This window comes from Vitis vinifera, chromosome 19 (genome assembly GCF_030704535.1).
Source record: "Vitis vinifera cultivar Pinot Noir 40024 chromosome 19, ASM3070453v1".
Taxonomy (NCBI): Eukaryota; Viridiplantae; Streptophyta; class Magnoliopsida; order Vitales; family Vitaceae; genus Vitis; species Vitis vinifera.
Window position 1 is genome coordinate 25,988,373 of NC_081823.1, and position 16,132 is coordinate 26,004,504.

At 34.5% G+C, this 16,132-nt stretch overlaps 1 protein-coding gene across 12 annotated transcripts; it reads right to left on the minus strand.

Annotated features, from left to right (window-relative positions):
- Positions 1–1,626: 1,626 nt before the first annotated feature.
- LOC104877799 (uncharacterized) lies at positions 1,627–15,044 on the minus strand. 12 transcript variants are annotated; one of them, XR_002029111.2, is made up of 6 exons: positions 14,953–15,038; positions 13,976–14,027; positions 10,693–11,943; positions 2,212–2,791; positions 1,957–2,067; positions 1,627–1,867 (listed from the first exon to the last, which is right to left on the minus strand). XR_002029111.2 is itself a non-coding variant. In XM_019217370.2 (4 exons), the coding sequence occupies exons 1-2, from the start codon at positions 15,008–15,010 to the stop codon at positions 11,288–11,290; spliced, it is 714 nt and encodes a 237-aa protein (XP_019072915.1). In that variant the 5' UTR covers positions 15,011–15,038; the 3' UTR covers positions 1,627–1,867; positions 1,957–2,067; positions 10,693–11,287. The 12 variants fall into 12 exon arrangements, 3 of the variants coding, with proteins under 3 accessions (XP_019072915.1, XP_010645132.1, XP_059591486.1); XR_784765.3 differs by having other exon boundaries at positions 1,957–2,098; XR_009465311.1 differs by having other exon boundaries at positions 1,957–2,791; positions 14,953–15,044.
- Positions 15,045–16,132: the final 1,088 nt, after the last annotated feature.

The window sequence follows — 16,132 nt, forward strand, 5'->3', positions numbered from 1 at the left end:
GGTTATAATAAGGGTTTACCCTTGGATGAAAGGGCTGATTGTAATTCAGGTAATGACATTTGGATGAAATTATTGTTTTCATAAGAGGTTGCAGTAAGTGAATTAAAGGTTGACCCATTTGTTTAGAGGTAGGCCCTTAGTTATAAACATTGTTGTGGTTTAATCTAGGCAGTGGGCAAAATAAAGGAAGACACATTGTTTCAAGGGCTGGCCCGAAGACAATGACATTAACACAATTTGGCTTGAAGGGTTAGCAAAACAATTATTCCGTTTGAAGGGATTTTTTAATAACTGCGACATAAATCCAACAACTTTGGAAGCTTCATTAACAAAGTGAATCTGTTGCATGCTATGATACGATGAAAGTAAATCCACCATTTTAGCCTCCAAATTGATGACCATGATCACCCATTTATTAAATTGGAATAAGGGGATATAAAATTACAAAACACACAATCATCATCACAACAATAAAGACTTAAATATTTAAAGTATAAATTTGAAATTACAAAAAATTGTCATCAATCTATGTAATCAATACAATAGCCAAACATTACTTGGTTGTAATGTTCAAGGTCAACACAATAGCCACATAATATTTTCTTTAGTGTTGATTTTGAGGTTGACTTGCTCATTGAACCACATATTTCTTGTAAAAAGTATTTGAGATCATAATAACAATGTATGACTAAAACTATACATGCATCTTATATTAGGGACAAGATTTGGTGTACTCAAGAAAAAAACCTATCCCCAAAGTATGGAGAAAAAAAGTGTCAGCGACAAAGATTCTCTTCTTTTGCATTCATGTATTGGCAAAACATGGAAATCACCTACATAATGCCTCTTCATTAATTGAAATGATCAATGAAAAAATGAGGTTATTTTTTCTTATTTATTATAAACCTTACCGGAATATTAATGAAACTCTCCCCTACCAAGCATTAAAGTTGTTTTTGTGTCACGCCATAGTCACCGTATGCATAAAGCACCTCACTATTAATTACATGAAACATAAGACGTGAGTAATTTTTATTTTTTTTATAGACAAACCCATAACTATAGTGTTCTAAGAACAATACTTGCTAAACTTGTGATTTGGGACTAACCTAGGATTTTGACTCATCAAAGACATAGTCGGCAACATGTGTCTCTTCCTTAGTCAACCTTTTGTATTTTGATACACATAATTGTACAAAAGGTAACTTGCACGCAGCTGCTCGTTGCCTATGACGACATGCTTTCATTTTTACTCTTTGTGGTCTTATTTCTTCTGAGGTTTGTGGTGCAACATCCACATTGTTGCCCAGGCACAATTGCACTAACACCAACATATTGTGTGCCCTAGGGTGAAGGTGATCCTCGTTAGCAAAGAACATACCCTCTTCTACGTTGGGTCTTTCCGACACCTCTTCATTTGTACATCCAATGCCATCTTCAAAATATCTTATTTGACCACCAAAATGAACAGGTGAATGTTGTGCATTATTTGTATCAAATGGTGCACCACTTGCATTCACATGTTCATGAGAACTCGACGGTTGACCTTAATTTGTGCGATAGTGTGAAGAGGTAAAACGAGTCCTCAACATATTCATGTCACAATTGTATGATGCAATAAGGATATTAACATGACTTTGTGCATTAGTGATTTGACATTACGAACACAAATAACCTAAGTCAAACATAATGAAGGAATATTAAATGACATATATTTAACTTAAGATTTAATATAAGCTACTCTTCATAGTCATTAGGTATGAAGGATTACATCAAAGTCTTCAATCTCATTTGGGTCAACTAGGCCATTAACTGCAGGAGCCTCATTTCTTTATGTTTGATCTTGCTCCGTCAATGTGCTAACCAACTATCATTACAAAACATGTAAATTGTCATCCCAATAATCCAATTATAATGTTAATCAATTATCTTAATATAACTAACAACTAGTTATACCTCAACTTTGCCAAATCCTCCAAGCATTTTCAACTCCAACTTTATGAGTTATTTCACCAAAAAAATCGTTCCATGCAGCAATGCGAGGAGTGGTAAGTTCCACATACATGACTGGAAAATTATATATTGAAAAGTAGAATATCTGTTGCATTATATAAGACATAATTAGTGATAACATCATGACCAACATAGTGTATAACCATTATTAAATATAAAATACTTGAACATATACGTATAAATAAAACAAATAGTTACCTGTAGAAACATCAAACACCCTTTAATCCAAACATTTTCCTTCCTCCTATGTTCATGTATAGCTTGAATAAAAAATTCTAAGACAAATTATCTCCAATTTATGTTCCCAAGTAACTACTCTCAGGGTGTATACCATAACGAGTGACTACCTTCCAAACGAAATGTGGGTGCCAATAAGGTTGCACACGCGAAAATCAAGAAGACTCGCTTAAATTCCTCAATATCATCGATGTCAACCATCATTAACTCTATATCCTTCAAACTCGGCATCTGACTATCTTTGACAGTTCCTTTGTCAACAATTAACTTCCTTCCACCATGTGGGATGCCCATCGTGATCCCCACATCATGACATGTCAAAGGGACCTTTTTACCTCCAAATAACTCGAATTGGGAATAAACAATGTTTGTGTTTTTTATTAACCAAAAATATAAATCTAAATTCACCTCCTTACAACCTAATTACAATAGCCCACCAAAACCAAGTTCTCTTATTACATCATTCTTCACTTATGAGAGCAAATGTATTCCAAAGAGGAATCCACGGCCAAAACAACAACACCGTATGTTCATATTATCACTGCATTAAACAACCGTAATTCATTAATAAATGAATCAAATGTTAAAGAAATGGAAAACATTTTGTTACATCATGTAAATGAAAATAATTTTCTCACACCTAAAATCAACAAATTATTGAAAAATAAATGAATTTTCTTAATAAAAAAAAATAATATTAGTTAATTAGCTAAAAAAAATTATTCAACCAATGGATTTTTAAAAAAGTACGTAATAATTACTTTCTCATCAATGTCCCATTAAAAATAAACTCATTTAATATATATATATATATCAAAAGTAAGTATAAGGTAACTAGACAAAGGGGAAAGGCATGTCATAACATTTGGAGATGAATAATTGATGATGGTAAGATGGATCCCTGCACTCACTTTAATTGACAGCAAAAGAACAAATTAAAGGGCACGTCATAAATGTATTGTGCTATAGAATCATATAGGAGCTTATGATAGAGTTCAAACAAAGCTAATACGGAAGTTTAAGTATATAATTAATGGCTCATAAGTGGAAAAAAAAACATGTTTGGCCACATTAGCTTCTCACTTGATAGAGAAAATGCCAAATTAAAGACCATTTACATTATATAGCACATATATATGCCTTGATATGATACACTGGATTTATTTCTAGATTAATGAGAGTTGACATGTTAGAAGATAATGACCTCTCTTTATGATGTGGTCAAAGTGTATCTTGTGTTTTTATGACACCTTGTTAATGTTCTTTTTTGTTATGCTGCTACATAAAATAGGCCTCCATCTATCATGTTCTAATATTATACAAAATCTTGATTCTATCCCATAATGCCCTTAATATTCTAGCCCATGGATGAGGTATCTTCCATTTCGTTAGCAATTCGAATTTCCACGAGTTATTAAATAAAATAATTATTTTAGAGTCTATAAAATATAAGTCACATCATCAAATAAGAGATTGAAAATTACATATTTTAAAGTCATAAAATGAATTATTAGTTACTAATTTAACATAGCTAATTATTCATAAAATTAAATTTTTACTATAAAAAATAATTTAGCAATTATAGAAAAACAATAAACTTAATACTTGAATATAATTAAAAACTAAAAATGTTAAATTTTGTCTTATCATTTTCACTTTTTCATAATTAAAAATAAATAAATAAATAATATATCAATTCATATTTTGATAGGTTAACCAAAACTTTAGAAACACTTTAACCCTAATATTTCCATTCAAACATTATCAATGTCAATTCAAACACTGAATTAAATACAACTTACATGGGTTGGAACCGCCCAAGTTGCAACCCTAATGACACTAACTAGTAAACTTCATTCCCCATATATGATTGGGATAAAAATTATTAGAAGTTTTGGAGTAGTTGAGCTTGGCTCATTTGGTTCCAAAAGACGAGAAGCAACCAAAAGGAAGGAGTTCACACATGACACTGGATGCGCTATGCATTGTTATCATTCACAGTGTGGCTATCCTGTAAAATAATTGACAAATGTTCCATGACTAGCAACCAGTAATAAATTTTCGAGAAACAAAAAATGGTTGCATTAAGTGTTATAAAGAGCCCAACACAACTGATGTCTTCTAAAAGTTCCAAGGGTGGTCACCAAATGTTGCATATGCTCCTCCAAACTCTTTGAGTAAATCAAAATGTCATCCACAAAGACAATCACAAACTAATCCAAGTAAGCATGAAATATTTTGTTCATTAAATCCATGAAAGCAGCGGGGGTATTAGTTAACCCAAAAGGTATGACTAAGAATTCATAATGTTCATATCTCATTCTAAAAGCGGGTTTAGGAACATCTTCTTCCCTAACCCTCAATTGATGATACTCAATTCTCAAGTCAATCTTACTAAAATACTTCGCACCCTTCAACTGATCAAACAAGTCATCTATCCTTGAAATGTGATACTTATTCTTCACAATAACTGTCACGACCCAAATTCCGGGCGACCCAAAATTTGACCCGTGACCCCAGGTCAAAGGTTTGACCCTAAGGGTTTCTCCTATTTCACGTTGTCATCGCCGTAGAATAATATTTTGTCTACCAGAGGGATTTGAGGTTTGCTTTGTTGGAGGGAAGTGTGTTAGTTTGCCTTTTTCGCAGTCCGATCCATGCTATCAGTATGTGTTGAGGAAGGGATCAATAAATTTCCTAACTTGTCTTTGTGGTAAGGAGAAAGCCCAGAAGGACATTACAGAAATTCCAGTGGTGAGGAAGTTTCAGGATGTATTCCCAGATGAGTTACCAGGTTTACCACCGCATAGAGAGTTTGATTTCTCTATTGAAGTATACCCAGGAACTGATCCTATTTCAGTATCCCCTTATAGGATGGCCCCTCTTGAGTTGAAAGAATTGAAAACTTAGTTAGATGAATTGTTGGGTAAGGGTTTTATTCGTCCAAGTACATCGCCATGGGGAGCCCCAGTGTTGTTTGTGAAGAAGAAGGATGGCACACTAAGGTTATGTATTGATTATAGGAAGTTGAATAGAGTTACTGTGAAGAACAAGTATCCTCTTCCAAGGATAGATGACTTGTTTGATCAGTTGAAGGGTGCAAAGTATTTTAGTAAGATTGACTTGAGAACTGGGTATCATCAACTGAGGGTTAGGGAAGAAGATGTTTCTAAAACTGCTTTTAGAACGAGATATGGGCATTATGAGTTCTTAGTCATGCCTTTTGGGTTAACTAATGTCCCCGCTGCTTTCATGGACTTAATGAACAGAGTATTTCGTGCTTACTTTGATCAGTTTGTGATTGTCTTTGTGGATGACATCTTGATCTACTCCAGGAGTTTAGAGGAGCATAAGCAGCATTTGGTGACCACCCTTAGAACTTTGAGAAGGCATCAGTTGTATGGGAAGTTGGACAAAAGTGAGTTTTGGCTTACTGAAGTGAACTTCTTAGGCCATGTGGTTTCTGAGACAGGAATAGCAATAGACCATTCAAAGGTGGAAGCTATACAGGACTGGCAAAGGCCTACCAATGTATTTGAGGTTAGAAGTTTCTTGGGGTTGGTTGGATATTATAGGAGGTTTGTGGAAGACTTCTCCAGAATTGCAGCACCAATGACTCGGTTGATTAGAAAAGGGGTGAAGTTTGATTGGAATGAGGAGTGTGAGAATGCTTTCCAGGAGTTGAAGTGGAAATTGACCACTGCTCCAGTGTTAACTGCTCCTATTAGTGGAGAGTTGTTTACAATTTATTGTGATGCTTTCACGGTGGGGCTAGGGTGTGTGCTAATGCAGCAAGGCAAGGTGGTAGCTTATGCCTCAAGACAGTTAAAGCAACATGAACGGAATTATCCAACACATGATTTGGAGCTTGCAACAGTGGTGTTTGCCCTTAAGACTTGGAGATACTATTTGTATGGAGAGAAGTTTGAGGTGTACTCTGATCACAAGAGTTTGAAATATATTTTCACTCAAAAGGATCTGAACTCTAGGCAAAGGAGATGGATGGAGACATTGGAAGATTATGATTTTGCTCTTCATTATCATCCAGGAAAGGCGAATGTTGTAGCAGATGCCTTGAGTAGGAAGAGTGTTGGCCAGTTGTCTAGCTTGGAGTTAAGAGAGTTTGAGATGCATACAGTTATTGAGGATTTTGAATTATGTCTTGGTTTGGAAGGGCATGGTCCATGCTTGTACAGTATATCAGCTAGACCAATGGTTATCCAGAGAATAGTGGAAGGCCAAGTTCATGATGAGTTTTTAGAAAAGGTTAAAGCCCAGTTGGTAGCAGGTGAAATAGATGAAAATTCTATGTATGAAGATGGGAGTGTGAGGTTCAAAGGGAGATTGTGCGTGCCAAAAGATGTGGAGTTGAGAAATGAACTTCTAGCAGATGCTCATAGGGCGAAGTATATCATCCACCCTGGGAATACCAAGATGTATCAAGACTTAAAGAGACAATTTTGGTGGAGTGGGATGAAGAGAGACATTGCTCAGTTTGTAGCTAATTGTCAGATTTGTCAGCAAGTGAAGGCTGAGCATCAGAGGCCTGCAGGGTTGTTGCAACATTTACCTATACCTGAGTGGAAGTGGGATAATATCACTATGGACTTTGTGATAGGGTTGCCAAGAATTAGAAGCAAGAAAAATGGAGTTTGGGTAATTGTGGACCGTCTTACTAAGTCAGCTCATTTTCTAGCCATGAAAACTACTGATTCCATGAACTCTTTGGCTAAGTTGTATATACAGGAGATTGCGAGATTGCATGGGATACCTGTATCTATAGTGTCTGACAGGGACCCTAAGTTTACTTCTCAGTTTTGGCAGAGTTTACAAAGGGCTTTGGGCACCCAACTGAATTTTAGCACCGCTTTTCACCCTCAGACAGATGGTCAATCAGAGAGAGTGATCCATATCTTAGAAGACATGTTAAGGGCTTGTGTTTTGGATTTTGGAGGAAATTGGGCAGATTACTTACCTTTGGCAGAGTTTGCTTATAACAACAGTTACCAATCTAGTATTGGCATGGCACCTTATGAAGCACTCTATGGGAGACCTTGTAGATCGCCTTTGTGTTGGATAGAGATGGGTGAGAGTCGTTTGTTAGGACCTGAGATTGTCCAAGAGACAATAGAGAAGATACAACTCATCGAGGAAAAACTTAAGACTGCCCAAGATAGACAGAAAAGTTATGCAGACAAAAGGAGAAGGCCCTTGGAGTTTGGGGAAGGGGATTGGGTGTTTGTAAAAGTGTCCCCTCGAAGAGGCATATTTCAATTTGGGAAAAAAAGGGAAATTAGCCCCTAGGTTTGTGGGACTATTTCAGATTGATAAGAGAGTTGGTCTAATGGCATGCAAGTTAATTTTGCCTCAACAGTTATCCCTTGTGCATGATGTTTTCCATGTGTCGATGCTAAGGAAGTGTACTCCAGATCCAACTTGGGTAGTGGACATGCAAGATGTTCAGATTAGTGAAGATACATCTTATGTGGAGGAACCTTTACGAATTCTGGAAGTTGGAGAGCATAGGTTCAGGAACAAGGTGATTCCTGCAGTCAAAGTGTGGTGGCAACACCATGGGATAGAAGAAGCCACTTGGGAACCTGAGGAAGAAATGAGACGACACTATCCGCAACTCTTCTACGAATTTTAAGGTACACTAGTTTAAATTTTGGGACGAAATTTCTTTTAGGGGGGTAGGATGTAATGACCGGGTATTTTATGACACGTTAGCATTTTTAGTTTGAAAAGTCTTATTTTGTGTGATGGTTGAAAAATCAAAAAGAAAAGTGTTTGGAGAACACGTGTCAATTTCGGATTGGTGAATTTCGTTTTATTGTGTCGGTCAATTAAACGAGTTGAAATTTTATGTCATGTCAGCCTTAGGATAGAAAATTTCTTAGGATTTTAGAAATTGGAAATTTCCAGGAACAAAAAACGAAAACGAAAATGAAAAATAAATAAATTAAGATTAATTAAGAAAAATAAGTAAATTAATTAAATTAAATTGATGAATAATAAAATCGAGAAAATTAGTTTTAGATTGGTGGTAATAAATAAATTTGTATGTTAAAAAAAATGAATTGAAAATCAAATAAAACAATTAGAATAAAGAAAATAAAAGAAATAAAATAAATATATTCAATGGGCTTTGAATATTGGTTGTTAAGGTAATGGGTTGTAAAAGAAAAAAAAATATATATATATGAAATAGATTGGGCTGGTGGTAGGAAGCCTTTGTTGTTAAAAAGAAAGGAATTGAGTTGGGCTTGGATATGGGCTTAAGTGGCTGTCATGTGAAGTGGACTGTTAAAAAAAAAAAAGGAAAAAAGAGGAGAAGTGGAAAACTGCAGCACGCACGCGAGGGTAGTGAGAGAGAGAAAGGCTACTGTGGAATTAGGGCACTCGCCGGATTTTTGACCGGCCGTTTGGACGGCCAAACGATCTCCGTTTCGGCCCAAATTCGGAGAAAGTACTCTATTCGACTAGAGGAACAAGCCTACGGTGGCCGATTTCGTTTTTAACGGCCAAATTTTCAGATCTGAGGTAGGGGACCCTAACCCTAAAACTTAAATTTTTATGTTTTTCCCTTGAAAAAAAATTGTAAATCCAGAGTTCTAGTGGGATGAATATTTATGAGAATTTGGGATATTATAGTTTATGAGAATTCTAGTGAGATGTATATAAAAAAAAAAAAATCCAGAGTTCTAGTGGGATGAATATTTACAATTTTTTTTCAAGGGAAAAACATAAAAATTTAAGTTTTAGGGTTAGGGTCCCCTACCTCAGATCTGAAAATTTGGCCGTTAAAAACGAAATCGGCCACCATAGGCTTGTTCCTCTAGTCGAATAGAGTACTTCCTCCGAATTTGGGCCGAAACGGAGATCGTTTGGCCGTCCAAACGGCCAGTCAAAAATCCGGTGAGTGCCCTAATTCCACAGTAGCCTTTCTCTCTCTCACTGCCCCCGCGTGCGTGCTGCAGTTTTCCACTTCTCCTCTTTTTTTTCTTTTTTTTTTTAACAGCCCACTTCACATGGTAGCCACTTAAGCTCATATCCAAGCCCAACTCAATTTCTTTCTTTTTAACAACAAAGACTTCCTACCACCAGCCCATATCTAAGCCCAATCTATTTCATATATATATATATATATATATATATTTTTCTTTTACAACCCATTACCTTAACAACCAATATTCAAAGCCCATTGAATATATTTATTTTATTTATTTTCTTTTCTTTTCTTTTGTTTATTCTAATTGTTTTATTTGATTTCCAATTCATTTTTTTAACATACAAATTTATTTATTACCACCAATCTAAAACTAATTTTCTCAATTTTATTATTCATCAATTTAATTTAATTAATTTACTTATTTTTCTTAATTAATTTTAATTAATCTTAATTTATTTATTTTTCATTTTCGTTTTCGTTTTTCGTTCCCGAAAATTTACAATTTCTAAAATCCTAAGAAATTTTCTATCCTAAGGCTGACATGACATAAAATTTCAACTCGTTTAATTGACTGACACAATAAAACAAAATTCACCAATCCGAAATTAACACGTGTTCTCCAAACACTTTTCTTTTTGACTTTTCAACCATCACACAAAATAAGACTTTTCAAACTAAAAATGCTAACGTGTTATAAAATACCCGGTCATTACAGTAACTCTATTCAACTTCCTATAGTCAATACACAACCTCAATGTGTCATCTTTCTTCTTCACAAACAACACTAGGGCTCCCCATGGCGATGTACTTGGATGAATAACATTCTTACTCAACAATTCCTCCAACTGAGTTTTCAATTCCTTCAACTCAAGAGGGGCCATCCTATAAGGGGATATTGAAATAGGATCCGTTCTTGGGTATACTTTAATAGAAAAATCAAACTCTATGTGGTGGTAAACCCGGTAACTCATCTGGGAATACATCCTGAAACTTTCTCACCACCGGAATTTTTGTACTGTCCTTTTGGGTTTTCTCCTTACTACGAAGGCAAGCTAGGAAATTTATTGATCTATTCCTCAACACGTACTGATAGCATGGATTGGATTGCGAAAAAGGCAAACTAACACACTTCCCTCCAACAAAGCAAACCTCAAATCCATCTGGCAAACAAAATATTATCCTATGACGATGACAATCAATAAGCACTCTATACACCGTCAACCAATCCATTCCTAAGATAACATCATAACCAGTCATATCCAAAATCCTCAAATCCACCTTAAGTGCTTTATCCACCAAGGTAATAATGCATCCATTGCATATTCTATCAACTCTAGAATTCATACCCATAGGGGACTCGATAAGTAACAGATTTTCTACCCTCTTCGTTTTCAACCCCAATGCATTAGCACAAGATGCAGAAATGAAAGAATGAGTTGCACCAGTATCAAACAAAACACGCACCCAAGTAATATATACCAAAATCATACCTTCCACCAAAAGGGCGTCCTCCTCTGGCTCTGTTTGGGTCAAGACAAAAATTCTTCCTGCTACCTGCCTTCCCCTACCTCTAGCATTCAACCCTTGAGAAGAACAGGTTTGACTACTCATAGTAGCTGTCCTGGTTCCCTGCGCTGTTGGGGATAATTGTGGCATCTGGTAGTAAGGCAATTGAAACTGAGGGGGCTGGAAAGACACTACTGGCTGTTGCTGAGAACTTCCCTAAGACTGAGGTTGAGCCTACTGTACATTCCGCAATGGGCAAGCCCTCCATAAGTGGTCTCCCACTCCACAACCATAACATACTCTATTAGTAGCCACCCTTTGAGCACTCTGCTCACCTCATGCATAGAATGAGGAATGCCTCTCAGACTGTTGAGTCCTTTGTCTCTGCTGCGGGCCCTAAGATCTCCCCTGAGAACTTTCCACCATTCTTTGTTTCCCTTTTCTATCCCCCCTTTGCTCCCGAATTTGGTTGGTCTCCTCAATATCCTGTTCCACCAACAAAGCCCTCTTAACCAACTCAGAATAATCCCTTATTGCCAGTGGGACTAATCTGTTCCTAATAGCAGGCCTCAACCCCTGCTAGAACCTCCTAGCCTTTTCTCCTTCCTCACTGATCATCCCCAAAGCAAAACAAGACAACTCTGAGAAACGTGACTCATACTCCAGCACCGACATGGTTCCTTGGATGAGGTGCTCAAACTCCATCCTCTTGGCATGCTTAGCCACCTCCCCAAAATACTTGCCTATGAAGATTCTCTCAAATACCTCCCAGGTCATAACCTCAGTGTCATACACCCTTTTCATTGATTCCCACCAGAAATCAGCTTTATCAACAAGCATATATGTTGCCAGACCTATCCTTCTTTCCTCAGGTATGTCCAGTCCCACCAGAATTCTTCTCATCCTCCTCAACCAATGCTCAGCTGCTTTAGTACTGGGCTCTCCATTAAAAGATGGAGGTTGCATCACCATGAACCTCTTCATTGCTTCCATTTGGCTCATTGTTGGCCTTTCAGTGCGGCTCCTCCTATGTGAGTGGCCTAAATCCTCATGGCCCTGGGTACCTCCTGATCTCCTAGAGTCCTGACCTCTCATCGACTGAACAATCTCTCTCAACTCCCTTCTTACTTCTCGGAGTAGTTCTTCTCTTAGTTCTTCTCTTACCGACTCCAACTCCTCATTTCTCTCAGATCTTCCTCTTCTGGTCCTTCCCGCCATTTCAAATTTAACAATCCCTAATTCAACCACATTACCAAGGTGAGCAAAATAAATTCACATGTCCCCATTTAACAACCTCAACAACTATCAAAACTTTCACTTTCCTACAATCACAATACATAACTCAACATAATTAACATCATCATGTTCTTATTATCATCTACAAGAACCATCACAAGGCTTTTCAAACATCAAGAATCAACAATTAACTAATTTATTTAATAATAAACTCATTAACTAACACATTCAGAAAATCATATCATAACATTACAATACACACAACACCCACAAACATTGACCCCAAGGTATTATTGCAACCTTGGCTCTGATACCACGCTGTCACGACCCAAATTCCGGGTGACCCAAAATTTGGCCCGTGACCCCAGGTCAAAGGTTTGACCCTAAGGGTTTCTCTTATTCCACGTTGGCAGTCAACTAAAACACTCTGAATTGATTTGATTAAAGGGATTTTTATGAAATTTTATTTTGGAATGCAATGATGTTTATTAAATCTTGATGTGTTTGAATAAAGTTTGAAATATTGTTAGTTGGTGAAAACCTAGTGGGACTTATATGTGAAAAATAAAAATAAAAAAATTCAGAGCGTTTTAGTTGACTGCCAACGTGGAATGAGAGAAACCCTTAGGGTCAAACCTTTGACCTGGGGTCACGGGCCAAATTTTGGGTCGCCCGGAATTTGGGTCGTGACAATTCATGTACTAAGAAACCTAAGAATACCAATTTTTTTTCACCTTTATCAATTAATGAAGAATATTTGTTATTAGCATTAACTTACAACTTGGAGAACATAATACCAACTCTTTCACTACATAACTTGAAGAATGTTAAACTGGTTCTTTCACTACATGTACAACTTGAAGAATATAATACCAGTTCTTTCTCTACATGTACAACTTCGAGAATGTAATACCAACTTTTTCACTATATTTACAAACAAATTGAGAATGTAATGTCAGCTCTTTCATTACATCTATAAAAAGCTGAGAATGTAATATCAGCTTTTTCATTACATCTATAAAAAGTTGAGAATACAATATAAGCTCTTTCATTATATCTATATGGTCATTGCTGCAATGTGAAGAGTTGTCTTATTATCATCTTTGATCCTAAAGTATATTATCTGCTTATATGAGTTTTCAAAAAATTATCTCACTATAATGATATTCCCAACATAAGCAGCACAATGAAATGTAGACCACCCATTTTCATCCACTTCTTTCATTAGAGCTTCTCCCTATCTTAGCATGTTGTTTATCATTTCTAAAGAAATAAAAAATAACAAAAAGAAAGTGTTAGAAAATTAAAAAAAAAAAAAAAAAACACCTATTCTACTAGTGAATCCTATCATTTTATGTCCAAATTTCCCTCACATTTTATCATGCATTTGAGGAAAGGGACAATCACTACTTATGATTCCTAGTAAGTGAAATAATCATTAGAACTCAATATGATTTAGGGACTTTAGCCTAGAAATGCATGAAATTTATACTCTTGTAAAATGCTCAAGCAACTATTTTACAAATTCTTTATAGCAAGAACAATATTGAAAAGACATCCCCAAAAGTTTTTCAAATAATATTTACCCATTTTATTTTGTGAGATTTCTAGATTTATACTTTAAAAATTCTTTAACCCTCACTTAATAAGGACAAAGATGATAAATTATTTAGAAAGGGTTTTATGATTTTTAATAATAATAAAAGAGAACATATAGGTTTGAGATATGAACAAACTCACATTAACACTACCATTGGGGTGTTTTTCAAATGCCAATATTCCTTTGAACAAAGACAAAAGACCAAAAGAGTTTCTACTTCTAGGCTCGAGAAAGCTATAAGGAGATGGAAAATTGAACATGGCCAAGAACAACACTTACAACAAATTTATAGGTCATCTGCCAAATGTGCATCTCAATTCAAATTTTATTATGATTATTACTATTACTAATATTGATAATAATGTTTTGTAAATACAAATACATTATATGAAATTATAAAGCATTATTCCCCTTAACACAATCATACATACCTTTTTCCGACTCCACTCATGCCATAGTATTTCTCACTTGTAAAAAGCAAACCTAAATTAAAAAATTAAAGAAAAAGAAGGATAAATATTTAATCTTGATTATGATACAAAGGACTAGGGTTTTAAAATATCACTTGATATTTTACCCTCACAATGCTATCATTTGTGTTCTCATACATCGAACAAAATGTATTTATTGAAAGGCCAATGAAAAACAACATTGCAATCCATGCATTTTAATTGACAAAAATAAGTAGGTATCATAGAAATTAGATAATTTCAACCTTAAGAAAGTAAAAAAATAAAAAATAAAAAATGGAATCCTTTCCTATTGGCTGCAAAGAAAAGTTAAGAAATTGAAAAAAATCTTCATTCAGAGAAGCCTCATGAAATCCACGTGAATTACCATCAATTTTAATTTTAAAAACAATAATAGAAGTGAGAAAAATAAATGGATTTAAAAATGAAGGCACATAAACCAACACTAATGAAGGCATGCCGCATGTTCTTTCATTTTTTAAAATTTACATAAACTTTCTTTATTGTCAAATTTAAAAATAAATAAATGAATTACATTATTTTTAAAATCTCAAATAATTATTATAATATTTCAGTTCTTCATTTTTTTTTTAAAAGAAAACATACATTTTAATTCACTTTAAAATGAACAAAATACAATAAAAATTATTTTTTTAAAACCCAATTATTAAAATAATTATGGTTTATTTTTCATTACATATATAAATTTCCTATTCACAACATATAAATTATAAAAATGAACACCATCTATGAACAAATCCCCGATCCAGTATACAAATTATTTCCCAATTTCAGATCACGCAGTTTCTTGAACCATAGAGGAAATTTTCATCCACAGATGCAGAATTTCGTTGTCTTAGAAACTTAGGTAAAGCCAAGGAAAAGTATTCATGAATCGAATCAGTGCAAATCAAAAGAAAGTAGCGTAAAATACTGACCGAAGATCGAGTAGAATAGGAGAAGAAACAGAGCTGTGAAGAGGTAAGACGACGACATGATGGAGATGATCTACGGCGGCTTCCGAAGGAGCAACCCCAAATTTTAGGTTATATAGGCGACCATATGTAATGAAATTACTCCTTTATCGACCCTGGCCAAAGGGAACATTCGGGGTACTTTAGTCATTTCTAAATTCCCTTTTACGGATGATTTTAAATACGAATTAAGTGCTTAAAAAGATTTGTTGGTATTTGATAAATCAACTTAATTATTTAATATGATTCAATAGCTTAATTTAAGTCATTAAATAAATTAATCATATTTGATAAAATAATTTAACATTATAATTTAAAATTATTTTTAACTTTAAGTATTAAGTCAAAATAGTTAACTTATATTTAATGTGAAATCTTTTTTGTTTTATTTGCTCACACTCATAAAAATATATTCTAAATTTATGATTTTACATTCATTACTCATTTTTTATAATAAATATTTATTTTCATTTGTATTATATTATTTACTTTTTTATTATAAACAAATTATTATATATTTAAATGAAAAAATGGTAAATTTAAACTTGAATTGAAATTACATAAAGATATTATATTACATTATAGTATATAAAAATAATTCATTAATACAATAACGTATGAAAAAGTGTTAATCCTCATTTAACTAATAATGAAAATAAAAAAAGTTTAACCATGTTAGGAAACTAGTTCAAACAACGATTTTTATTATTTGTTGTGATTTATAATTACTTAATATTGAATATGTTTATTGTTATTAGATTATGGTTAAATTAATTTTTAGATGTATCTATTATTTTTTAATTAAAAATTTTAAATATATTTTTTACTTCACACCCAAATTGGTTTTAAATGACTTTAAAAATGGATTTAAGATGTAAATTGGTTAGCATTCAACCCATCATCCATTGGTCGGGTTGGTTCGATTTTCATTAAAAGGCCGGTTCAATTTTGATTCAAGCATAAATCCTCGGCCAAGTATTTTCTGCTAAAGTCGAGGCAGCCAAACTTGTTACACCCTGCCATGCGCTACATTCCAAAGAAGCCCAACAGGGTTGGGTCAAGATGGGCTCAAAAAATTGCTGCAGCCCAAACAGGAGTCCATCCCCAACAATGGTCTTGGGATTTTACTGACCAAAGGGTTTGC

What these genes read in the sequence shown, in the direction of transcription:
- LOC104877799 (XM_019217370.2), bottom strand. Translation starts at nt 15,010, where the DNA reads ATGTCGTCGTCTTACCTCTTCACAGCTCTGTTTCTTCTCCTATTCTAC. An exon ending in CCTATTCTACTCGATCTTCG is followed by an intron (nt 11,944 to 14,952) that starts GTCAGTATTTTA and finishes TGGTTGAATTAG; the next exon opens with GGATTGTTAAATTTGAAATG.